The following is a 27,351-nucleotide window of genomic DNA, read 5'->3' as shown; positions in this document are numbered from 1 at the left end:
ATAAATTACAGCTACTCTTACAGAGCACAGACACTCTATGAATTTTATTTCCCTTAGTTATCACAACAACCCTTTGGGTCCGGCATTTCACAGTAAGAAAACAATGATATACAGGATAAATTGTTCCCCCAAGGTCACATATCTTATAAATGGAAGGGCCAAGGATGACTCCAGATTTGTGTAACTCAATATTCTTCCACCAAACCAGGCTGTCAAAGCTGAGTTTAAAGAGTAAGATTAAACAGAAAAAAAGAGAAAACAGAAAAAACACAACAGACAGAAGTGACATAAACAGAAAATTCATGAATTATCTTAGAGAAAAAGAGAGCTACTATCTTGGGAATAAACACACATAACATCAAATATATATATTTATGCATATGCATACACAGTAATAAAAGCTATAATAATATCATAAAATAAAAACTAGGATAATTTATTAATTACACTATGATTAAAAGTTCCATACTCAGTGGTGCCTGGGTGGCTCAGTTGGTTGAGCGGCTAACTCTTGATTTCAGATCAAGTCATGATCCCAGGCACCCAGGATTCAGCCCCTCATCAGCCTCCTTGCTCAGCAGGAATTCCACTTGGGGATTCTCTCTCTCTCCTGCCCCGCCCCTTAGACATGTGTACATGCACAAGTTCTCTCTCTCTAAAATAGGTAAATAAATCTTTTACAAATTCCACACTTTAATCTACTTAAGATTGTTCCATGATTGAGCCATAAAGAATCTAAATTAAAATTTCAAAAATGTCTAATTGACATTTAGTCACTAAAGGCATTCATCAATTATTTTATCAAGTTTAACCCATTAATTAAAATAAACTTAAGAGGGCGGCCCCAGTGGCCCAGCAGTTTAGCGCCGCCTTCAGCCCGAGGTGTGATCCTGAAGACCAGGATCCAGTCCCACGTCAGGCTCCCTGCATGGAGCCTGCTTCTCCCTCTGCCTGTGTCTCTGCCTCTCTCTCTCTCTATCATGAATAAATAAATAAAATCTAAAGAAATTAATTAAATAAACTTAAGACAACATACAAATCTAATAATTCATTAAACTTCTAAACACTCCTATACAATTCTACTATATTTAAAAACACTGTTTTCTTTATTATAAATTCCTTTTTAAGCTCAAAAATGTCAAGGTGATGTTAAACATGGAGTCTGTAATATGAATGAATCTAAAATAACCAAATTCTACTTTTGACATTATTTGAAAGAAAAACAATTCTAAAAAAAATAAAAAAAAGAAAAAAAAAAAAAGAAAAACAATTCTACCTCTGCATTGTGCTTAGTTGTTATTTCCAATTTTTCTTTCTTAGCCCGATGAAGTTTCTTTCTGAGATCAGCAGTAATATCCAAGTCTGTTTCACTTTTAAACATTTGTTTTACATCAGATGAGGCATTCTTCAACCTATAAAATGAGAAAATAAAATATAATTCTCACTAAGTGTATTTCCACCATTTCTGGTATTTCTAATAACTTATTTTTCAGAGATCACAAGGAACATGACATCTTTGCTCTAAAGAAACTTACAATCTAGTGCAAGATGTCAATTACAGAAGCTTGCGAGAAATACAAAAAAGTGTATGGCTAGAAACAAACCACCATTTCAAGATGGTATTTAAAGAATGGTCCTATCAAACCCTGTGTAGTTTTGGAAAATATTGAGTTCTTTTTACCTTTTGAAATACTATATTTATTGCAAATGTAATATACATATTACAAAAAGAAAAAAGTATGAGTGACAATATAGATTCAGCTTAAAGATAGCAGACTAGGTTGCCTGGGTGGCACAGTCGCTTCAACTTCCAACTCTTGATTTTGGCTCAGGTGTCATCTCAGGGTCATGAGATCGAGCCTGCAATAGGCTCCGCACTGGGCACAGGTCGGCTTAGGATTCTCTCCCCCTCTGCCCCAACCCCTGCTCTCGTTCTCTTTCTCAAATAAGTAAATCTTAAAAAAAAAAAAAAAAAAACAGGGACACCTGGGTGGCTCAGCGGTTGAGCATCTGCTTTAGGCTCAGGTTGTGATCCTGGGTCCCAGGATCGAGTCCCACATCAGGCTCCCTCGGAGGAGCCCGCTTCTCCCTCTGCCTGTGTCTCTGCCTCTCTCTCTGTCTCTCATGAATAAATAAATAAAAACTTAAAAAAAAAAAAAAAAACAGGGACAGCCCGGGTGGCTCAGCAGTTTAGTGCCGCCTTTGGCTCAGGGTATGATCCTGGAGACCCAGGATCGAGTCCTACGTCGGGCTCCCTGCATGGAGGCTGCTTCTCCCTCTGCCTGTGTCTCTGCCTCTCTGCCTGTCTCTCATAAATAAATAAATAAATAAATAAATAAATAAATAAATAAATAAATAAATAAATAAATAAATAAAATATTTTTTTAAAAAACAGCAGACTATAAAGCACTGTCCCCCCAAAATTAAAATTAAAAATGTAATGAAAGTATCAGCAAAGAGAATTTAGAGATAAAAATGCACAAGGAGAGGGATCCCTGGGTGGCGCAGCGGTTTGGCGCCTGCCTCTGGCCCAGGGCGCGATCCTGGAGACCCGGGATCGAATCCCACGTCGGGCTCCCTGCATGGAGCCTGCTTCTCCCTCTGCCTGTGTCTCTGCCTCTCTGTCTCTCTCTGTGTGACTATCATGAATAAATAAATAAAATCTTTAAAAAAAAAAAAAATGCACAAGGAGAAAGAGCACAGAGGATGAGACAATAGCAATAAAATATTAGAAGTTGGAAAGCAGGTGGTAAGTGGTAACTGATTTACATAAGAGAATTGAATTTAAAGCCAAAAGTGAGAAAAAAAAACTGATTTACACCTGAGCCCCCAAAGCTCAATTAATTGACAGTATCTTTGAAAAATGGGATAAAAGAGCAGAAAACAACATAATTGGTTGAAAGTCGGCCAAAGAAATGAGATCCTCAGGTCCTCTACACCATAAACCACACAACTGGGTACCGATCTCTTCTCCATTCTGGAAAAACACTAGGTAAGGGCTTATTCCCTGGAGAGGATAAAACAGAAGGTCTGTGGATTAGAGACATCAGATACAAACTGTATCAGATCCCATACCAAAAATAGGAGACTCAAGCCAAAAATTATGTAATAAGTCAGAGCCCTGGTCTTCTAAAACAGCTTGTCTGCCAAAACAATGGCAGCCAAGTAGAGAAGGGAAGGTGAAAACCAGCAAGGTGAAAAAGACCTAAAGATGCAGATGCTAGGGGTTCTCCAGCAAACACCTTAACCACATCTCCCTATGGAGAATGCCACAAACACAAGGCCTTACACAATGAGCTTCCAAGCTTGTTAGGCCCCTATTTTTATTTCTTTTTAATTTATTTATTCATGAGAGACACAGAGAGAGAGAGGCAGACACAGGCAGAGGGAGAAGCAGGCTCCATGCACGGAGCCTGACATGAGGCCCCTACTTTTAAATCTGAACAGTCACCTAAGGATCACAAGAAGTTAGGAAGCAAGAGTTAGAGACCAAATTGGGGACTGGGGGGAAGAACCCGCAAAAATTATGCAAGGAAAAGAGAACTTTTAAAAGGGGGAAAAAAAACACATCTTCAGAAAAATAAGAGGAGATATAATATCCATAAAACAAAAACTTAAGGGCAGCCCTGGTGGCGCAGCGGTTTAGCGCCGCCTGCGGCCCAGGGCGTGATCCTAGAGACCCTGGATTGAGTCCCACGTCGGGCTCTCTGCATGGAGCCTGCTTCTCCCTCTGCCTGTGTCTCTGCCTCTCTCTCTCTCTCTCTCTCTCTCTCTGCATCTCTATGAATAAATAAATAAAATCTTTAAAAAAAACTGAAGGTGATAAAAATATTCAGAGAACAACAACAACAAAAAAACGGAACTCTTGGAAATCAAAACACAAACTAAAAAATGAAAAGCTAAATAAGTAAATGTAGGGGCGGCTGGGTAGCTCAGTCAGTAGAGCATCTACCTTCAGCTCAGGTCATGATCCCAAGGCCCTGGGATCAAGTCCCAAATCAGGCTCCCTGAGGAGCAGGATTCTCCCTCTCCCTCTCCCTCTCCCTCCATGTGCTTGTGCTCTGTCTCTTTCTTTCTCTCTCTCTATCAAATAATAAGTAAATAAATCTTTTAAAAAATAAGTAAATGTGGGATGCCTGGGTGGCTCAGCAGTTTAGTGCCTGCCTTTGGCCCAGGGAGTGATCCTGGAGTCCCAGGATTGAGTTCCACATTGGGTTCCCTGCATGGAGCCTGCTTCTCTCTCTGCCTATGTCTCTGCCTCTCTCTACCGGTCTTGCTCATGAATAAATAAATAAAATCTTAAAAAAAAAAAAAAAAAAAAGTAAATGTAAAAGTCTCCTAGATGCCTGAGAAAATTCCAAGGGAAAATAATTTCCACTTAGAATTTTATGCCCAACAAGTTATCTTTCAAAGACATGGAAATAAGAAAAGACTATTTCAGATCTACAAGGCACCAAAACATTTACCTCCCATGAACTTTCTCAAGAGGCCGATGGAAGATTCCACTAAAATAAGGACCCAAACTGAGAAAGACATGGGATTTCAAAAGTAGAATATTCAAGACAGAAAAACAGCAAAGCGGTTTCCAGGATAATGAAGGAACACCTGGTAACAACTGTGTACCTGTGACAAAAGCACAGCTCCTAAAGGCCCATCTGTCCCAGCTGATTTCCTGAAGAAGATGCAAACAGAAACAACAGAATACTTCAGGGGGATGGGTGAAATTGGTGAAGGAGATTAAGAATACACTTATCTTGATGAGCACTAAATAATGTATAGAATTGCTGAATAACTTTCTTGTACATCTGAAACTAATATAATACTTTACGTTAACTCTACTGGAATTAAAAATAAACCAGATTACTTCAATTATCTGAACATATTGAGAAATGTGTACCACTTGATTGGACACTGAATTCATGATAAATTCATAGAAATTTAACAATCAATGGAACAATTATCAAATCCAAGAAAAATAATGTACAAAAGACAAAAAATTGTTACTAAATACTACTACATGGCTCAACTAGAAAGTGTTCAAAATTATAATAATGTAAACATCGAAAACTAACCAAGATTATAATCACTAAATATACAGAAAAAGGAAACAAGCCTGAATAAAATTATGAGCTTCTGTAGTGGGAGCAGTCAGTCGATAACGGCTAAACCCAAAAAATCAAATAGCAATACAAAAAAATTTTTAAGAGACATAGATTTTGAAAATCATCTCAGAGCATGGGGACAGTGCTGGCTTCAGCAGCACATATACTAAAATTGGAATAATACAGAGATTAGTTTGGCCCCTGCACAGAGTATAGTGACAGATGGCAGCTACACTTTTAATGAGCACAGCATAACATAACATAGACTTGTTGAATCACTATCTTGTACTGAAATTAATGTATCATTATGTGTCAACTATACTTCAATATAAAAGATACAAAATTTTAAATAAATTAAATCAAATTTAAAAATTTTTTAAAATAAAAATCATCTCAGAGAATTGAAAACCATGGTTTCTAGAGATCAAGACAGTGATTTGCTGGGTTTTTTAAAAATATTTTATTTATTTACTGAGAGAGAGAGAGAGCAAGCCTGCACATGTGCACACAAGAGAGCGAAAGAGAGTATGAGCAGGGAGAGGGGCAGAGGGAGAGGAAGAAGCCAACTCCCCACTGAGCAGGGAACCTGAGGTTGGGCTCCATCCCAGGACCCTAAGATCATGACCCTACGACAGACACTTAAGCAACCCAGGTACCCCTCAAGACTGATTTGTCACACCTACAGAATGGGAGAAGATATTTGCAAATGACCTATCAGATAGATAGATATATATATACATATATATCTATATATATATATATCTATATCTATATCTATATATCTATATGTATCCAAGATCTATAAAGAACTTATTAAACTCAACAGCAAAGAAACAAACAATCCAATCATGAAATGGGCAAAAGACATGAACAGAAATTTCACTGAGGAAGACATAGACATGGCCAACAAGCACATGAGAAAATGCTCCACATCACTTGCCATCAGGGAAATACAAATCAAAACCACAGTGAGATACCACCTCACACCAGTGAGAATGGGGAAAATTAACAAGACAGGAAACAACAAATGTTGGGGAGGATGTGGAGAAAGGGGAACCCTCTTGCACTATTGGTGGGAATGTGAACTGGTACAGCCACTCTGGAAAACTGTGTGAAGGTTCCTCAAAGAGAGTTAAAAATAGAGCTACCCTACGACCCAGCAATTGCACTACTGGGGATTTACCCAAAAGATACAGATGCAGTGAAAAACCAAGACATCTGCACCCCAATGTTTATAGCAGCAATGTCCACAATAGCCAAACTGTGGAAGAAGGAGCCTCGGTATCCATCAAAAGATCGCTTCTCGGCCTTTTGGCTAAGATCAAGTGTGGTATCCATCAAAAGATGAATGGATAAAGAAGATGTGGTCTAGGTATATAATGGAATATTACTCAGCCATTAGAAACAACGAATACCCACCATTTGCATCAACGTGGATGGAAGTGGAGGGTACTATGCTGAGTCAGGTAAGTCAATCAGAGAAGGACAAACATTATATGGTCTCATTCATTTGGGGAATATAAAAAATAGTGAAAAGGAATAAAGGGGAAAGAGAGAAAATGAGTGAGAAATATCAGTGAGGGTGACAGAACATGAGAGACACCTAACCCTGGGAAATGAACAAGGGGTAGTGGAAAGGGAGGTGGACGTGGTGGGGAATGGGGTGACCAGGTGATGGTCACTGAGGGGGGCACTTGACAGGATAAGCACTGGGTGTTATACTATATGTTGGCAAGTCAAACTCCAATATAAAAATATACAAAAAAAAAAGACTGATTTCTCACAAGCAAATTAGTTTTGCTATCTTTCCTAATAGCAGTAAGCCCCGTAGAACATGAGATTCTTTAAATAATGTACATATGTGACTTTAATTTTTTTTTAAAATAAGACTAAAATAAAACACAGAGAATCAATGAAACCAAAATTTGGTTCTTTAAAAAGATCAACAGGGATCCCTGGGTGGCGCAGTGGTTTGGCGCCTGCCTTTGGCCCAGGGCGCAATCCTGGAAACCCGGGATCGAATCCCACGTCGGGCTCCCGGTGCATGGAGCCTGCTCCTCCCTCTGCCTGTGTCTCTGCCTCTCTCTCTCTCTGTGTGACTATCATAAATAAATAAAATAATTTAAAAAAAAAAGATCAACAAACTTGCTAAACCTTTAGCTAGATTGACAAAAAAAAAAGATTCAAATTATAAAAATAAAGAATGAAAGAAGGAACAACACTACCAACCTAGAAGTACTATAATAAACACTATGAACAACTTTATGCCAACAAGTTGCAATGTAGACCAAATGGACAAATTCCTAGAAATACTGAAATTATAAAAACTAACCCCAAAAGAAATAAAATCTGAATAGACCCATAACAGTTAAAGATAGTGAATTAATCATTTTAAAAATCTAAACAGGGATCCCTGGGTGGCGCAGCGGTTTGGCGCCTGCCTTTGGCCCAGGGCGCGATCCTGGAGACCCGGGATCGAATCCCACGTCGGGCTCCCGGTGCATGGAGCCTGCTTCTCCCTCTGCCTATGTCTCTGCCTCTCTCTCTCTCTCTCTGTGTGTGACTGTCATAGATAAATTAAAAAAAAAAATTAAAAAAAAAAAATCTAAACACAAAGAAAACTCAAGTCCAGATGGCTTCCTTAATAAAGTATAACAAACAATTCAAAAAGAAAGAATATCAATCCTCACTTTAGAGAAGGTGGAAACACTTCCCAGCTCATTCTCTTAACTCAGATTACCTAAAATCAAATCAGATATCACAAGAAAGGAAAACTACAGACCAATATACCTCATGAATAGAAATGCAAAAAGTAATCAACAAAACATTAGCAAACCAAATCCTGCAATATCTTAAAAGGATTACACAACATTACCAAGTGGGATTTATCCCAAAAATAGAAAATTGACTTAATGTCTAAAAATCAATTAATGTAATATACAAGTTTACTAAAATAAAAGACAATTACATAATCTCCATAGATACAGAAAAAGCATTTGACAAAATTCAAAACCTATCCGTGATTTAAAAAAAAAAAAAAAAAACCTCAACAAACTAGGAATACAAGGAAATTTACTCTAATAGAGGGCATTATGAAAAACCTACAACTGGCATACTTATTGGTGAAAAACTGACAGTTTCCCCTAAGGGAACAAAACAAAGATGTCCATTTCTTTTTTTTTTTTTTTTTTAAGATGTCCATTTCTATTTGAGACTGTATTGGAGGTTCTAGACAGCACAAGAAAAAAAAGGAAAGAGAGAGAGAAAAGAAAAATGAAAGAAGGAAAGCAGGCAGGTAGGAAGGAAGGACAGGAGGAGGAAGGAAGGGCATATATATTAAAAGGAAAGAAGTAAAACTATCTTTTTTTTTAAGTTAAGTTCTATGCCCAATGTGGTGCTTGAACTCATGACCCCATGTTTCTACCCAGGCACCCCAGAAGTAAAACTATGATACTATAAGAATATCCTAATAAATTAATTAAGAAACAAAAATATTGGAACTAAAAAAACAATTTTAGCAAGGTCACAGAATGTAAGATCAATATACTTAAATCAATTACATTTCTATATGGTAACAGTGAATAATCCAAAAATGAAATTTAGAAAAATAATTCCATGTACAACGGTATCCAAAAAAAAAAAAAAACAGATTTAGGAAAAATACACATTTTTCTTGAAAGAAATTAAAGATCTAAATAAATGAAAAGACATTCCACATTCACATTCATGTATTGGAAGAGTCAATATTATTAAGGTGGCAATTATCTCCAAATTGATTTATAGATTCAACATAATCCCTACCTTAATCTCAGCAGGATTTGTGCAGAGGACTCAGAATAACCAAAACAATACTGAAAAAGAAGAAATGCAAGGGGCACCCGGGTGGCTCAGTGAGTTAAAGTATCTGACTTCAGCTCAAATCATGATCCCAGGGTCTTAGGATGGAGCCCTACCTTGAGCTCCCTACTGAGCAGGGAGCCTGTTTCTTCTGCCTCTCCCCATCCCTCCTCTCTACTTGTACTCCCTCTCACTATCTCTCTCTCTCAAATAAATACATAAATAAAATCCTTAAAAAAAAAAAAAAGAAATGGGAGAACTTTCACTTCCTAATTTCAAAACTTACTCTAAAGCTACAGTAATCAGGGCAGCTGGGTGACTCAGTTAAGCATCTGACTCTTGGTTTCTACTCAGGTCATGATCTCAGGATCATGGGATCAAGCCCCACATGGGGTTCCATGCTCAGCACAATCTGCTTGGGAATCTCTCCCTCTCCCTTCTCCTGTCCCCCTGCTCAAGCTCTTGAGAGCTCGCTCTCAAATAAATAAAATCTTTTTTTAAAAAGCTAAGTAATCGGGATCCCTGGGTGGCGCAGCGGTTTGGCGCCTGCCTTTGGCCCAGGGCGCGATCCTGGAGACCCGGGATCGAGTCCCACGTCGGGCTCCCGGTGCATGGAGCCTGCTTCTCCCTCTGCCTGTGTCTCTGCCTCTCTCTCTCTCTGTATGTGACTATCATAAATAAATAAAAATTTAAAAAAAAAAATAAAAATAAAAATAAAAAAATAAAAAAAAAATAAAAAGCTAAGTAATCAAAATTGTGTGGAATTTAAATTAAGAAGACAGATCAATGTACCATAATTGAGACTCTAGAAATAAACATGTATTTTTGGTCCATTAATTTTCAACAAATGTGTCAAGGCAATTCAATGAGGAAAAAATAGTCTCATTAACAAATGATGCTGAAACAACTAGATATCCAAACATGCAAAAACATTCATTTAGATCCTTACCTCACACCATACATAGAAAGCACTTTAAGGGGCACTGGGTGGCTCAGTCAGTTAAGTGTCTGACTCTTGATTTCGGTTCAGGTTATGATTTCAGGGTCACGAGATCAAGCCTGGCATGGAGCTCAGCACTCAGCAAGGAGCCTGCTTGAGATTCTCTCCCTCTGGCCCTTTCCTCCCACCTCCCCTGTGCTCACTTTTGCATGCACTCTCTCTCTCTAAAATAAATATTTTTTTAAAGATTTTATTTATTTATTTCAGAGAGAGAGAGAGCGCAAGCAGGGAGGAGGGTCAGAGGGAGAGGGACAAGCAGATGCCCTACTGAGCAGTGAACCAGACACAGGGCTCAATCCCAGGTCCCAGGATCATGACCTGAGCCAAAGCAGACACTTAACCAAATGAGCCACCCAGGTCCCTCTAAAATAAATAAATCTTTTAAAGAAAAAGATTCCCCCTTCTTCTCCTTCTGCCCCTCCCCTCCACCTCTACCCCCTACACACAAGCTCTCTCTGCTCCCCAAAAAAATTTTTTTAAAGTAAGTTTAGGGATCCCTGGATGGCGCAGCGGTTTGGCGCCTGCCTTTGGCCCAGGGCGCAATCCTGGAGACCCGGAATCAAATCCCACGTCGGGCTCCCGGTGCATAGCCTGCTTCTCCCTCTGCCTGTGTCTCTGCCTCTCTCTCTCTGTGTGTGTGACTATCATAAATAAATAAAAATTTAAAAAAAATAAATAAATAAAGTTTAAATGGAGCACAGACGTAAACGTAAAAACTGAAATTATAAAGCTTGCAGAAGAAAACACAGGAGAAAAATCTTCATGACTTTACGTTAGGCAAAGATTTCATAGATATGAAACCAAAGGCACAATCTATAAAGGAAAAGAACTGGAGGGGTGCCTGGCTGGCTCAGTCAACTTAGCATGTAACTCTTGATCTCAGGGCCATGAGTTGAAGCCCCATGTTGGGCATGGAGCCTACTCAAAAAAATTAAAATAAAAATAAAAAAAGGAAAAGATTTGGCCTTTATAAAAATTTAAAACATTTGCACTTCAAAAAACATTAAGAAAATGAAGTCAAGCCAACAAATGGGAGAAAATATGTCCAAATTATATATCTGATGAAAGTCTTGTATCAAAAATATACAAAAAACTTTTTTTTTTAGAATATACAAAAAACTCTTAAAGCTCAATAGCAATAAGACAACCAATTTAAAATGAGCAAAAGATCTTAATAGGCTTTTTACCAATGAAGACATACAAATGGCAAAAAAAAAAGTACAAAGATGTTCAATATCATTACTCGTTAGGAAAACACAAATTAGGGACACCTGGGTGGCTCAGTGGTTGAGCGTCTGCCTTTGGCTCAGGTTGTGATCCCTGGGTCCTGGGATGAAGTCCTGCATCAAGCTCCCCGCAGGGAACCTGCTTCTCCCTCTGCCTCAGTCTCTGTGTTTCTCATGAATAAATAAATAAAATCTTCAAAAGAAAATACAAATTAAAACTACAACATACTGCTTCACACTCACTAGAATGACTATAATCAAAAAGCCAATGAAAAAAAAATTCAACTAGATTGTACACCTGAAACTAATATAACACATTATGTTCATTAACTACACTGGAATTAAAATAAATTTTTCTAAAAGATCAGAAAATAACAAGTGTTAGCAAGGATGTAGAGAAACTAAAACCCTCATGTACTGCTGGCAGAAACGTAAAATGGTTCAGCCACAGGGTGCCTAGGTGGCTCAGTGTTTGGGCATCTGTCTTCGGCTCAAGGCTTAATCCTGGAGTTCCAGGATCAAGTCCCATATCAGGCTCCTGTAGGGAGCCTGCTTCTCCTTCTGCCTCTCTCTATGTCTCTCATGAATAAATTAATAAATAAATATTTTTTAAAAAATAAAAGAAATATAACTTAGAAGACCTAGCAGTTTCTTTAAAAATTAACATAAATTTATCGTACAATGCAGTAATGCAGCTCCTAACAATCTACCCAAGAGAAATGAAATCATCTCCACACAAAGGCCCCTACACAAACGTTAAGAGTGCCATGATTTATAACAGCCAAAAAGTAGAAACAACCTAAATGTCCCTGAGCTGGCAGTGTACAACCATAATGTGCTGTAACCATACAATAGAATACTATTCAGCAATAAAAAAGAAACAGTACTGATACCTGTTAACAACATGATAAACCTGAAGAATATGCCTATTGAAAGAAGCCAGACAAAAGAACACATGCTGTATGATTCCATATATATGAATTATTCAGAAAAGGCAAATCTATAGAAACAGAAAGTAAATTAGTGGTAAATAGCAAAGTTAAACTTCCTTTAGACAGATTCTAGAATTCTAAAGAGTAATTTAGTCATGAAAAATCACAACAGGTAAATATTTGTGTGGTAAGATGTTCCCTCCAAAAGTGAAAAGGCTTTTAGTGAAGTAAAAAGTTTATATTTTATTCACTTATTTCATACCTTTCTCCAGAAGGGATGTAAGGTAACTTCTAAAGATAGGTGGAAAATGTTTCTACAGCAAATCCTACTTATAGGTGAAGTACACATTAGTCATGGCCCTTGCCCCACCCACATATCCTTGCTGAAAAGGCTATGTATATCAGTTCTTCTAAAACTAAATATAAGCAAGGACCATCCCACACACACATAAACAATACTTCTGTAAAATATATTTTAAATGACTAAAATAATTATATTTAAAGTAACTAAACAAGAAATTTTAAAAAGAGATAAAACATAACCCAAGTGTTTTATTACTAGACTTAAACAGAAAAACTATTCTGTTACAGGATTATAAAAGTTTCTCAACACTTTGAATTTCTGCCCTGAGTTCTTTGTAAACCACGCTTTAGTTAGCAAATGGCTCAATGTTGTATCACAGACTCAGAGTTTTTCTATTTCTCACATCAGAGGTGAATCAACCAAAAGCAGGTGCCTCACCCAAAGGCAGATATCAAGGGTACAAAAAAAAGATGAGCAATAATGGCAATTCTTGCAATATAAATTCCAAACAAACGTGCAGCTGGAACAGGAGCTAAAACCAAAAGAATGGCTGGAGAGAAGTCACAAACTACCACTGGGGCAAGAAGTCTCTGCTCAAGCCACAGAGACTAGAGCAGGCCAAAGTAGGGGGGAACACACAGAAATGTGAATAAGCAAAAATATAAAAAGGAGAGAAGATCTGAGGAAGAGAAAGGAATAAGTGGATATCTAAGGACAGGAAAAAGTACACACCCTTTGACTTTGGTGGACAAGGTAACAAAGGAGCAGAGACCGGGGCACAAAGTCCTGAAGCATCCTGCTGGCTCCTCCAGGCACAGGAAGCTTCCACCTCCCTCAGCATGCCTGGAGAATCTTTATAATCAGCGCCACTCTACCCCTGACCACCACGACTTACTGCTCCCTGCTGCCTGCAACCCAGAAGCACCTCCCCAACTAAAGGAAGACACTGGCAACTTACCTTTGGGTGTCACCAGGGGCATTACTTGAACTGTTTAAACTCATGGTAAGTCTCTTCCAACTCTTCCAAAGCAGCCCACTATTTCTGGATGATAGACTTCGTTATTGAGGATTACAACTGTCCGCACGGCTGTGGCTTACAAGTTAGATAAGCTGGAGTCTGTTAAAATAATAAACAATATAACAATGGTTATATATATGAGTCCTGGGACTTTGAGTGATTTTTGTCTTTTTCTTCAACTTACTTGTATTTTAAAAATTGTTTTATAACAAACGTAAATACTTGCATTTTTAAAAGCTATTATGTTTGATCTCTTTTAAAAAAGATTAGAAGCAATAATGACAACATTTTTAAAAGATACTCCTTATAAGAACAAAATTTTATTAGGTTATTTTAATTTCTCAAGAGAAAAATTTATCTTTTTTAAATATTTTATTTATTCAAGAGAGAGTACTAGCTGGCATGGGGGAGATAGGCAGAGGCATAGGGAGAAGGAGGCTCTTCCCTGACAGGAAGCCCTGTGATGTGGGGCTCCATCCCAGGACCCTGAGATCAAGACCTGAGCTGAAGGCAGACACTTAACCGACTAAGCCACCAGGCACCCCCCCCAAAAAAATGATCTTAATAAAATAGTGACAAATTACTCTTGAACTAGAAAAGGAATGTAAAGACTATTTCTGGGGGATAGAATTCATTTTTTTTTTTTTGTTTTTTTGTTTTTTTTTTTTTTTTTTTTTTAGAATTCATTTTGAAAGAAAGTGAAGTCCAGGGACATTTTTAAGTCCCTAAAGCCCTTCTCATAAATGATGTATTTCTAATGCAATGCTAAAACCAAAGAGAACCTTAGGTCTCTCCCAACAAATGATCTCACGGTAATTTTCAAAGTCCTTCTCTTAAGGATCAAGGAGGAGTAAGGAAAGAGGAGAGTAGTTGTCACTTACCCTGGTCTCTCTGGAACTCTCTTCTATGGGAGATATTCTAAATTATACAAAGCTAATCATTTAAAGTTGCTTTACTATATATATAGTATATGGTATGGCACATATATAAGGTATGGCTTTACTATATATAGGCATATATATACGTGTGTGTATATGGTATGAAGTAATCTCTGGGTAAGTATTTTAAACAGAGATAAGAATGATTAACTAAGTTCAGAAAGACACAAATATCAAGATCTCACAAGCATCTCTTGGTATCCCTAGTAGAATAGTAGAAGTCCAATATCCTAAGAAAGATCATGAGCTTTGGACTCAGAGAGATCTGAGTCAGGATGCCTTTAAGTATCTTCCAAGTATGTGGCCGTGGGCAAGTCACTTATACCCTCTGAGCCTGTTTCCACAACCATAAGAAAGGGATAATTACATCAATCTTATATATTTGAGATTTAAATAATACATACAGCATTATACAGTGCTCAGTCACTAAATTTCTATTACTGAATATATACCCTCTGGGAAAATATCATAGTCCCTCATAAAGGAAGGGAGAAAGTGATACTTAAGGTGATTCGGTCTAGGGGAAAGATGTATTAAAAGAATTACTTGGTGAAATTATCAATGTACAGAAATATCTATAAGGCCAAAAAAAAGAAAAATAACTAACTCTCCCTCTCTCTCTCTGCTCCTAATAAACCCTCAGAGATTTCACTGAAAGAAAAGGGACTCAAGCCAACCAAGATAGAGACAAAACCAAGGTGCTAAGAACTGAGTAATGATTCCTACAGACAGACACCAACAGATCTTTAAAACAATGATTTATCTGATACTAGAATACTCTGACCCAGAACAAAGAAGATAGAATTTTTACCAAGATAGAGGGAAAAATCCTAGTTCTCCAGGGACCTGAAAGACTAAGTTTAGAAATGGTGGTAGACAAACAAATACCACTGTCAATTTATTGAGCACCTAATACAGCGCCAAGCAATCTGTAGAACCCTGATCCTTACAACACTAAAGTAAAGATTGTCTTTCCTGAGGTTGTCCTCACTTCAATTAAGGAAGCTCATCTGACTCAGAGAAGCTAAATGACATGTCTACAGCCAGTCAGCTACTAAATGGAGGATACTAAGGACTCAGTCAACCTCTTACAATACTGAGTCCCAGAATCTTTTCACCTTACCACCATACCCCCAAAGGTCAGACTCCAGTTCAAGGCTCAAAAGTATGTATGTCAAATTTTTCTATTTTATGAAAAAGATGAAACACACACACACATCTATGTGTGTGTGTCACAACATGCACAAACCGAACCTCTAACCCACAGGAAAAGAATTTCCATAGATTGGGCCTTAATGTCTATTGTTTTGTTTTGGTTTTATCTTGGGCAGAGAGGTGTGGGAAGAGGTAGTTTACTAAATTTTAATAAAGTTGTTTCAACAAAGCTAAATTGAAGAAAACATTTTCTTTTTTTGGTACATCATTTTGGTATCTAACATTTTCAAATGTGAATAGTCTTCTAGAGAGACAAGTGTCTTCTATAGCTCAGGAGCAAGTGTCATCAATTTCCAGATCACTGATAGAGATACTGTAGTAGGCAGATGTCCCCACAATCTTGGCCCCCACTGATGTTTCTCTCTTGTATAATATCCTTCCCTTTTCTATGGGCAGAACCTGTGACTTGCTTCTAACCAAAAGAATATGGCAAAGGTGATGAGATGCCACCCCCATGATTACATCATGTCATATAAGATTCTGTCTTAGTAGACTGAAATGACAATCTCTGCTGACCTTGAATAAGCAAAAGGTCATGCTGTGAACTACCCACCAAGAGGGCTACATAACCGGGAACAGCAGGCAGCTTCCACTTCACAGCCAGTAAAAAGCTAGTTGCCTCAGTCATACAGATGCCAACATAAATTCTGCCAACAACCTAAATGAGCTGGGAAGCAGTCAAACCTCCAGATGAGCCCAGATAGCACCTTGACTGCAGTCCAGTGAAACTCTGAACAGAGGTCCCACCTAAGCTGTGCCCAGACCCCTGACCTAATAGATAATAAAGGGTGCTGTTTTAAGAAACTAAGTTTGTGGTAACTGTTAGACAACAAGAGAAAACCAATGGGGGGTGGGGAGGAGCCTGGCTGGCTCAGTCTGAAGAGCATACAACCCTTGATCTCAGGGTTGTGAGTTTGAGCCCCACACTGGGTATAGAGATTACTAAAAAAATAATAATAATAAACTTAAAAAAAAAAACTAACATGGACAAGAAACTTGAAAATACTCTCACAGGGGATCCCTGGGTGGCTCAGCAGTTTGGCGCCGGCCTTTGGCCCAGGATGCGATCCTGGAGTCGCGGGATCGAGTCCCACGTCGGGCTCCTGGCATGGAGCCTGTTTCTCCCTCCTCCTGTGTCTCTGCCTCTCTCTCTCTCTCTATCATAAATAAATAAATCTTAAAAAAAAAAAGAAAAAGAAAAGAAAATACTCTCACAGGGTGAAACAGAAAAAGAAGTTGAGTGACAAGAAAGATACAAAATGAGTTCTCACATCAGCCCTGCCTGCAGCATGTCTTTCATAAAGTTGTTTTTCTACAACTTATTAATTTAAATGAGGGACTTTATAAAAATCCTCTCTACGGTAATAGAGATAGAGAAACTAGAAAATCTACAGGCAATACTTACAAGAAAAAGCTATAAAATACAAATGAATAAGGGCAAACCACCAAAAGCCACAAAACCTACACAGGAGCAGAAGTATCTGAGGAGGAGAAAGCAGAGGGAAATAACAAGGCTACATTAAAAAAAAAAAAAAAAAGAGCCAGCAGATTATTCAATGGGGACCACTACAAACCAATCTGAGAACAGCAGATGAACCCCAGGAGAAGTCTGCCCATTCCAAGAGTCTGCATGTGATACAGGCATATACAATAAGAAAGTCTTTTTTTTTTAATTTCTTTATTTATTTTTTTAATTTATGATAGTCACACAGAGAGAGAGAGAGGCAGAGACACAGGCAGAGGGAGAAGCAGGCTCCATGCACCAGGAGCCCGACGTGGGATTCGATCCCGGGTTTCCAGGATCGCGCCCTGGGCCAAAGGCAGGCACCAAACCGCTGCGCCACCCAGGGATCCCTACAATAAGAAAGTCTTAAAAGCTTATGAACTCTGAGAACTGACCTGTCCAGGTCCGCTTCCTGGACAGAGGCCAGGCCCACACTAAAGAGAAACTGCAAGGAATGGAATCAAAGCTGAGTAGGAGTAGAGAAATAAAGACAAAGCAAAGCAATGCCCCAGACCAAACTGCAGGAGGACACATTGCCAGGAAATCTCAGAAATAAGGCACCATAGTTTTTAACACAAAACACAAGACAGGGCAGCCTGGGTGGCACAGCGGTTAGCGCTGCCTGCAGCCCGGGGTGTGATCCTGGAGACCCGAGATCGAGTCCCACATCAGGCTCCTTGCATGGAGCCTGCTTCTCCCTCTGCCTGTGTCTCTGCCTCTGTGTGTGTGTGTCTCTCATGAATAAATAAATAAAATCTTAAAAAAAAACCCACAACACAGAGTTCCATGAAGTCAGAAAAGCTTTCCCAAAGCTTGCCCCAATCTCAAAGCTCAGATAAACTAACCTTCCAAAAAATAAGCAACAGAGAAGTAGTGTGATCAAACCCCATACAAAGTTAACACAAGTGAAAGAGAGTAAGGAGCAGAATCGAATACTACAAATGAAAGCATAACAGAAAGACATGATCTCAGAACAGATGAGACCTGTAACTTACTTTCTCAAAATAAGCTAAAAGACACAAAAAATGGTACAAGACAGGAAAGAATAAGAATCAGAATTAGAGGGATCCCTGGGTGGCGCAGCGGTTTGGCGCCTGCCTTTGGCCCAGGGCGCGATCCTGGAGACCCGGGATCGAATCCCCACATCGGGCTCCCAGTGCATGGAGCCTGCTTCTCCCTCTGCCTGTGTCTCTGCCTCTCTCTCTCTCTCTGTGACTATCATAAAATAAAAATAAATTAAAAAAAAAAAAGAATTAAAAAAAAAAAAAGAATCAGAATTAGAAAAACTCAGAAAAAAAGGTGACAAAGATCAGAAAGAGAAATGGAAGAAAAAAGTCATTTCAATAATGAAGGCTACAAGGGAACAAAAGTAAAGACACATGACAGAAAATGCCTGAAAGGGGATCCCTGGGTGGCGCAGCGGTTTGGCGCCTGCCTTTGGCCCAGGGCGCGATCCTGGAGACCCGGGATCGAATCCCACGTCGGGCTCCCGGTGCATGGAGCCTGCTTCTCCCTCTGCCTGTGTCTCTGCCTCTCTCTCTCTCTCTCTGAGTGACTATCATAAATAAAAAAATAAAAAAAATTAAGCGAACTACTTCAGTCCTCAGTCTTTAAAAAAAAAAAAAAAAAAAAAAAAAAGAAAATGCCTGAAAGGACAAAGGAAATGAAAAACAAAACTTTCTGAGTTAAAAAAAAAAAAAAAAAAGGAGGAGATCAAAGGATTCAAGAAGACAGGAATAAGAAGACAAAAGTGAGGGAACAGAACACTAAAAACTGTAGTTCAGGAAAACTTTCCTGAAGTAACAAAATTTTAATCTACATTTTGAAAGGCAAACTGTGTATGTGAGAATATGGACCACCAAGACACATCCTAAGGTCACTACTGGACTTGAACAAAAACACAAAAACTTGCACACAAATGTTCAGAGCAGCATAGCCAAAGAGTAAATAAAAAACCACCCAAATGTCCATTAACTGATCCATTGATAAATAAAATACGAAATATTATTCATCCATTAAAAGAAATGAAATAATGATACATGCCACATGGGTAAACTTTGAAAACAGTACGCTAAGTAAAAAGAAGCCAAACACAAAAGGCCACATACTGTATATGACTCCATGTATATGAACTCCATGTATATGGGACTCCATGTATATGAAATGTATAGAATGAGCAAATCCATAGAAATAGAAAGCAGATCTGTGGTTGCCAGAGGGTAGGGAGAGGAGGAATTGGGTCTGACTGCTATTAGGTATGAGGTTTCTTTTGGGGAGTGGGAAATAAATGTTCTGGAATTAGATGGTAGTGATTTCTGTAGAACAGTAAATATACTAAAAACCAATGAACTGTATACCTTAAAACTGAATTTAATAGGTGAGTTATAGCTCAATTTTTTAAATTCATCATCAAAAGAAAAACCTGGGATCCCTGGGTGGCGCAGCGGTTTGGCGCCTGCCTTTGGCCCAGGGCGCGATCCTGGAGACCCGGGATCGAATCCCACGTCGGGCTCCCTGCATGGAGCCTGCTTCTCCCTCTGCCTGTGTCGCTGCCTCTCTCTCTTTCTCTCTCTCTCTCTCTCTGTGATTATCATGAATAAATAAATAAAATCTTTAAAAAAAAAAAAAAAGAAAAGCCTATCTAAAGTCTCCTTTAGGGCAGCCTGGGTGGCTCAGCAGTTTAGCACCACCTTCGACCCAGGGCCTGCCTAATCCTGGGGTCCTGGGATCGAGTTCCACGTCGGGCTCCTTGCATGGAGCCTGCTTCTCCCTCTGCCTGTGTCTCGGCCTCTCTCTCTCTCTCTGTTTCATGAATAAATAAATAAAACGTTTCAAAAATAAATAAATAAAATAAAGTCTCCTTTAGCAAAATCTTTTTTTTTTAAGATTTTATTTATTTATTCATGAGAGACACAGAGAGAGAAGCAGAGACATAGGCAGAGGGAGAAGAAGGTTCCCTGCAGGGAGCCTAATGTAGGACTAGATGCCAGGATCCTGGGATCATGACCTGAGCCAAAAGCAGACACTCACCCACTGAGCCACAGATGCCCCTCCTGTAGCAAACTCTTTATTTTCTTCCCCTCTGTCTCTGATATCAGCTCCTGAGGACAGTAGGGTTCAAGAGCCTACCTCTGTGTGTTTTAGGAAGACTATATCAATGTAAAGCCCAAGTCACATCTGTGGCTGAATTTAAACTATGATTGGGGGATCCCTGGGTGGCGCCGCGGTTTGGCGCCTGCCTTTGGCCCAGGGCGCGATCCTGGAGACCCCGGATTGAATCCCACGTCGGGCTCCCAGTGCATGGAGCCTGCTTCTCCCTCTGCCTGTGTCTCTGCCTCTCTCTCTCTCTGTGTGACTATCATAAATAAATAAAAATTTAAAAAAATATATTTTAAAAAAAAAGGAATTCTGTTCTATTGAACAATGGCAGAGAAGATGTAGCAAAAGCTTGTTGTTCATGCCCCAGAGTGAAAAGGTAATGAATGATGAGGAAAGCAGCCAGGTACAGTAATAGAAATGTCAGTGAAATAGGGAGCTATGTCAAAGAATTGTAGGTTCTTCACATTACATGTGCTTTAAGCTTTACTTGAAACTTCTCTATGAAACTCCACAAGATACTTTAGCTAATCTGTAGAATTACAAATTCCTTGTAATACGTAACCAACATCAGCCTTTCTCCAATATGTACCCAACACTTTAAGTAACACTTTCTATTTGAAAACATTCAGTACATCATTATCTATCTATCTGATACCTCAAAGCCACTCCTCCTGTCATCATGCCAACTGTGACAAGCATCCCTTCTCCAGACAGTGTGCAAAGAACTTTCTGAATCTCTACACTATCACTCTTCCCCAATGGGAAGATACTGTTAACACCCCCACATTATACCTAAGGAAACTGGGGCTTAAAGATATTCATTCAAACACTTGTCCAAAGTCACATCTCTATCTAGTGACAGTCTGGATTCAAGCCCAAATTGGCTGACTCCATAGCTCTGCTATGTGGCTTGCTATTGGCCTTTAAGACATGGTTCACTTCCAGCCAGAGACCAGGTGAGATCTTGCTTGTCAAGAGAAGCATTTCTGCTCCCTACTGCTAATAGGGAGTAATAGCAGTAATACTGCTCACACAGCTCATTCTTTCACGCACCCCCACCCCATCCAAACTCACTACAAGTCAGAGTCCTCTTAACGAAATCTGGAGAACGGATTCTCAATCCAAATGACACCTCCACAGGCTTGGGCCCAAACTAGGCCATCCTGTAGCAGTGATGGATAAAGGCAAAGTTTTTTTTTTTTTTTTTTTTTTTTTTTTTTTAATTTTTATTTACTTATGATAGAGAGAGGCAGAGACATAGGCAGAGGGAGAAGCAGGCTTCATGCACTGGGAGCCCGATGTGGGATTCGATCCCGGGTCTCCAGGATCGTGCCCTGGGCCAAAGGCAGGCGCCAAACCGCTGCACCACCCAGGGATCCCAAGGCAAAGTTTAAATCAGCTTTTTGGGATCCCTGGGTGGCGCAGCGGTTTGGCACCTGCCTTTGGCCCAGGGCGCGATCCTGGAGACCCGTGATCGAATCCCACGTCGGGCTCCCAGTGCATGGAGCCTGCTTCTCCCTCTGCCTATGACTCTGCCTCTCTCTCTCTCTCTCTCTGTGACTATCATAATTAAGTAAATAAATAAATAAAAAATATAAAAATAAATAAGTCAGCTTTTTATGATACTCTATTAATAGATGAATCTTCTCTTGGTAGTGCAGTTGAACTATTCTCACCAGTCCTACTAAACCAGATGAGGGGATGTTAGTCTATCATTCTTCAATAAGAAGTTTTCTAGAAATAGGTTAATACGGCAACTGAGGCCAAGGGAACAATGATTGAGACATCCTAAGAGTAAGTTCCAGTCAAAAAGACAATTCTACTCTAGATTTCAGAGCTACTGCTGATACAAAGCTTTCCTACCTCACAGCTGAGTCCTTCAGTGGGTCATGCAGAATGTATTCATTTCTCAGTGTGTCTGTACAGATCAGGAGAAAAGGGAGGGGTGGAGGAGGTGGTGATGAAAAGATTAAAAAAAAAAAAGATAAAAACCACTATTACTGAGCACCAACTATGTGCCAGATCTACACTAACCATACCTAATCTCATTGAATCCTCCCAATACCCCTATGAGATGATCACACATATTTCATGGACCAGAATACTGATGCTTGGAGAGAATGAGTAACTTGTATAAAGCTGTTCAGTGGGAGGGGTGCCTGGGGGCTCAGCTGGTTAAGCCACTGACTCTTGGTTTTGATTCAGGTCATCTGGGTCAATCTCAGGTCTTGAGCAAGACCCAATAGGGGGCTCAGTACTCAGCCCCAGGTTTTGTGAGACTCTTTCCCCTTCCCCCGTGCTCCCCCTCAAAATAAATATTAAAAAATATATATATTTGGTGGGAAGGTTAGAATTCAAAACCACATCTGGCTGACTCCTAAATCCATCCTCTTTCATAACACAGTATTGTCTTCAATAATAATCACATCTGTGTTGGGGTATTCTATCTGCAGACTTAGATATTTCACCTTTAAAGACGACGTCCGGTTCTTTCATCAGAACAAGACCATGACAAGGGGGCTGAGACAATCAAAGAATTTTAGAATTAAATAGGACTTTAAAGACCAAGCCCATCCTCTTTATCTGACATTAGGAATCTAAAGTCTAGCCCATTTAGGTGATTTGCCTGAAGTCATGAAGCTAATAAAACTGTGCTCAGAAAACTCAAGCTCCAGACTAAAACTACTCCCTCCTGGGACACCTGGGTGGCTCAGTGATGGAGTGTCTGCCTTCAGCTCAGGTTGTGATCCCGGGATCAAGCTCAGCAATGGGCTCTCCGCAGGGAGCCTATTTCTCCCTCGGCCTATGTCTCTGACTCTCTCTGTCTCTCTCATGATTAAATAAATAAAATCTTTAAGAAATAAAAATAAAACTACTCCCTTCTTTCCTCTTAGCAGGTTGCACTGCCTTTGTTTCTTCACTTCATGGAAAGCCTCTGTCAGCTTCTGCTGTACCATTGTTTTGTTGTTACCAGGCAATAACTGTTCAGTAAAGCTGATGGATAAAACGGTAGGGTCTTCTCTGCAACATTTTATGACCTATACAAAACATCCATGTGTTTTGTATTTGAAAAAGTTGGACGCTAACTGAAATTGCTTCTCAGGTAAACTTAACACAGAATCATCAGAGATCTGCTTAAAATGAAAAAAATATATATATAAAATTATATATATATATATTTGGCTAGGATAAATATCACGATGGAATAAAGAACTGTCAAAAGGAGGCTCTACTCCTGCAGAAAATTTACAGCCTCGGAAAAAAACAGCCAGGTTTTCCATGTCTGGAGGGTAAGCTACAGATGACAGCCTACTACAACTCATCCTTTCATTTATCAAACATGGGTAGAATGTCAAGTGTGTGGCTGGCATCTTTTTTTTTTAAAGGATGAAAAAGACGTGGTCCTTATCCTGGAAGAGTTTACGGATTCTTGGGAGGGGAAAAGCCTGGCAGCCTGGAGCAGTAAACCTTAGGAGCCCTCTGGGTCCTGCCCTCGGGTCCAGCCCTCGGGTCCCTCCTCAGTCCTCGGGGTACTGCTGCAGCGGACTCGGTCGGGACGCTCCACGGAGATCTTCCCCCAGGGGGCGGAGAGGCCCAGCCCAGGGAGGGAGGCGCATCCCCACGCACGACACCAACAGCCCCAGGACAACTACGAACTAACTCGGGGCTCCCCATTAGCACCCATACCTTCCTCAACACCTCCCTGCCCGACTCGTTCGCCCCCGTGGTTACCTCAGGGGGCTCCCGTGGTCCAGACCGCACACCCAGGACCCCCCCAGGGGCAGCTCCAAATCTCAACTGGTAGAAAGAGGCCTAGGCAGATGGCCGGGGTCGGAGCAAACACTGTTGGAACCCGACGGGCTCTAGGACCCGGGGAGGGGGAAAGCGCATTTAAAAAAAAAAAAAAGTGGGACCGGAGGGGGAAAGCCCTGGAGAGACTGTGTTTACAACGGCCACTTCCGGAGCCTCGGCGGCGCTCGCAGACCTCCGCAGACTTTGGCAGGCCTCCCGGCCCCGCCCCAGCCGGCCCCTTGCCGCCCGCCGCCCGCCGCCCGCCGCCGGGGGATACGCACTGGGAGAATGCGGCGCTCCGATTGGAAGAGGAGGGCCCGCGAAGCTGCGCGGCCGTGCGGGAAGGCGAGGCAGGCGCATGCGCCGTTGCTGAGGAGCGGCGCGCGCGAGACCACGCGCGATCCCGCGGCGCGCGCGCCCTTTCGCGCGAGAGCGGCCCGGCCCGAGCTCCGAGGTGCTGTCCTCAGCGCGAGGTCGCCGGGTCAGGGACTCAGAAGCCGCAGAGCCGACAGACAAGGCATATGGCTAAACCCCAACAACTCCTCTTTGGCGTCTAGTGAATAAACCTCTTTAAGAGGATGGATCGCCGACTGTGCGTTAAACTACCGATCGCCAGGCCAGTGCAGCCCCTCGGGGTGTGTGCCCTGGAGCAAGGGCCGGGGTGGGGGGCTCGGCTTCTCTGGTTTCCCGCTGCTTAGCCCGCTCTCCGCCCGCAAGACGCTTCTTGGCCCCTCCTCCCATCCCCATTGTGTCCCAGCTGGGGTTGTAAACAACGCCGCGAAAATGCGGGTCAGCGCGCTGAAACTGTTGCAGCGCCTTTTTTTTTTTTTTTTTTTTTTTTACAAATAACACATAAGGAGGTACCAAGCGAAAAAGTCCTTAAAGGCTCGGCCCGGGCTCCCGCGCTGCCCCCGCCCCCCAGCCCCCGGCTCGCGCGCATGCGCCCTCCCCTGGTGAATTTCTACTTCACAATCTGCTACCGCCCCGGGGACACTGGAAAACCTGACGCTCTTTTGTTCCTTGGCCTTTCAAAACCTATTCCCCAAAGAAAAATGCAAATTGGCGAGATTTTGATTGAGGATTTTTTTTTCTCCTTAAGATTTTATTTATTAATGAGAGACACAGAGAGAGAGGCAGGGCTGCCGGGCTTGATCCCGGGACCCCAGGATCACTCCCGGAGCTGAAGGCAGAGGCCCAACCACTGAGCCACCCAGGTGTCCCTTGATTGGGGATTTTGTCTTCACCATCTCCACCTCCACCCCTTCAAAAAGGTGTTTGATACGAAACAAACCGTTTATGCCAAGACTGTCCCGTGGTGATTGCGATCAACCTGAAACCAGGTGTAGTGGCCGTCTTTTCCCTATCTTGCTGGGGACAGCCAACCTCATAAATGCAAATACAAATTGAGATTAAATCCTCCTTGATTCATGTAACACTGAAACTTGAATTGGTTTGATTTTGTTACTTATGTTTAAAAATGAAGACCACCCTGCTTCCTAATAATTTTGCCAGGAAGAGGATAATTGGTTCAAAGGAAAGTGTTTATGGAAAGGATAAAAAGAGCCCACCCTAACATTTACAAATGCAGTGTAAAACTACTACAACAGACTACTGAGATCTGAGATTAAGGCTTTTAAAGGCTTTTTTTTCTTAATTTTTCTTTTTCTTTTTTTTTCTTTTTTTCTTTTTTTTTTTTTTTTGCTTTACAAGTGTTAACTACTTATAAAATCTTTTATGTTTAGAAGAATAACAAAATTGAATATTATATGGCAAGAATAAATGGCAAATGTACTATACTGCACACTTTTTTTTTTTTAAGATTTTGTTTGTTTATTCATAAGACACAGAAGCAGAGACACAGGCAGAAGGAGAAGCAGACTCCATGCAGGGAGCCCGATGTGGGACTCAATCCCGGGACCCCAGGACGACGCCCTGGGCTGAAGGCAGGCGCCAAACCGCTGAGCTACCCAGGGATCCCCTACGCCCTTTTGTTAAATGAAGAATAAGTGCTATATGAAGGCTTGCAATCTTCATTTATTTGTTCATTCATTATTTATTGAATACAGATTATATACCCATCCTGGAGCTTGGTGATAGAAATACAAGACATTTAATATAGGTGCAATGGGAATCAGAAGAGGCAAATGTTAATAACAACCATGAGCCCCCCCAAAGGCTTTATAGACAACTATGAACTTACTCTAGGAAGCTGGTTTAGAGTCACCACCCTGAGAAGGAACTGGAAGACACGGAAGCTACACACACCAACACAAGAAACATCATGAGGCATTGGGAAACTGGAAGCTCTGTGTGCTGGATTCAGTGGGAAAGAGTAGGGAGTTAAGATAACACACTGGAGAAGTAGGCAGACCCAGATCACAGGGACCTTCTAGGTCATAGCGTACTCCCACTTGATGCATGGTTTCTCTTTCCATAACTTCCATTACCTGCAATCAACCAAAGTCAGAAAGCAGATCATCCTCCCTCTGACATATTCAGAAGATCAAAAGTAGCCTAACTCTGTGTCACGATGTCACATCAATCATCTCACTTCACCTAACCACATTCACACTTTATTATCTAAGGAGTACAATACAATAAATATTTTTGAGGGACCATATTCATGTAACTTTTATCACAATGTACTGTTATAACTTTCTTTTTTTATTGTTATTGTTAATCTCTTACTATGCCTTATTTATAAATTTAACTTTATCATAGGTGTGTACACATAGGAATAAACACAGTGTTATAGTATAGTGTTTGGTACTACCCCAGCCTCAGGCATCACTGGAGATCTTGGAATATATCCCCAACAGACAAGGGAGGACTACTGTACTTAATCAAGCAACAAAGCTAATGAAGGGTGTCGAGCAAAGAAGTTATAGTAATTACTCAATAAATCAGACTTTCAGAATATTTGGAGGTTTTCTGTTTTTTTGGATATTTACAAGGTTAATTCTCTTCTGCTTCTGTTCGCCTAACACGCTGCTGCTACTTACAAAAAGCTGTACGTAAAAGAGGTTTTCTAATTCACTTACCTTTTCACTTTAAAAGTCATAATACTCACCTCATTCTTTTTCCTGCCAAGATCTTATTCAATTCATCCCCAGCACTCCACCAAAACAGCTTCCAAAATCAATAAGGATTTCATTGCTAAATCCCACTCCCCTTGAATTCACTGACACTTTGATCCTCCTCAGATTTCTCTGCAGCATAGGTAAGACTTTTGGTTCTCCAGCTCTTTGATGTTTTTATTGCTTGCTGCCCAGGGAACTCATGGCCCTTCTGGCCCCTCAATGTGATATTTTCTCAGTCAACTTTCACATATTACTGTATAAACTTCTCGGTGATTTCATCCATCCCTGCATCCACATGACATCA

The 27,351-nt window shown here is 40.5% G+C and overlaps 1 protein-coding gene and 1 pseudogene across 19 annotated transcripts in view; one reads left to right on the top strand and one right to left on the bottom strand.

Annotated features, from left to right (window-relative positions):
* CCDC171 (coiled-coil domain containing 171) overlaps nucleotides 1-24,372 on the bottom strand; it is a 467,902-nt gene extending 443,530 nt beyond the window's left edge. For 8 of the 19 annotated variants that reach the window (XR_012037998.1, XR_012037999.1, XR_012037996.1 and 5 more), the window contains exons 1-3: nucleotides 23,908-24,195; nucleotides 13,360-13,518; nucleotides 1,277-1,412 (exon numbers count right to left, since the gene is read on the bottom strand). Coding sequence is in view for 15 of the 19 variants with exons in the window: in XM_072841434.1 (XP_072697535.1) it covers nucleotides 1,277-1,412; nucleotides 13,360-13,403 (180 nt within the window). In the remaining 4 variants the exon portion in view is untranslated. Of the gene's footprint in view, nucleotides 1-1,276; nucleotides 1,413-8,903; nucleotides 8,954-13,359; nucleotides 13,519-22,038; nucleotides 22,094-23,907; nucleotides 24,196-24,248 lie in introns of those variants that run through there. The other 11 variants (XM_072841419.1, XM_072841426.1, XM_072841427.1 and 8 more) reach the window with 6 other exon arrangements.
* Nucleotides 5,245-5,341, top strand: LOC140642043 (U6 spliceosomal RNA; annotated as a pseudogene).
* Nucleotides 24,373-27,351: the final 2,979 nt, after the last annotated feature.

Source organism: Canis lupus, chromosome 10 (assembly GCF_048164855.1).
Source record: "Canis lupus baileyi chromosome 10, mCanLup2.hap1, whole genome shotgun sequence".
Lineage (NCBI taxonomy): Eukaryota > Metazoa > Chordata > Mammalia > Carnivora > Canidae > Canis > Canis lupus.
Note: the sequence above shows the minus strand (reverse complement) of the source record. Positions and strands in the feature narration are given on the sequence as shown.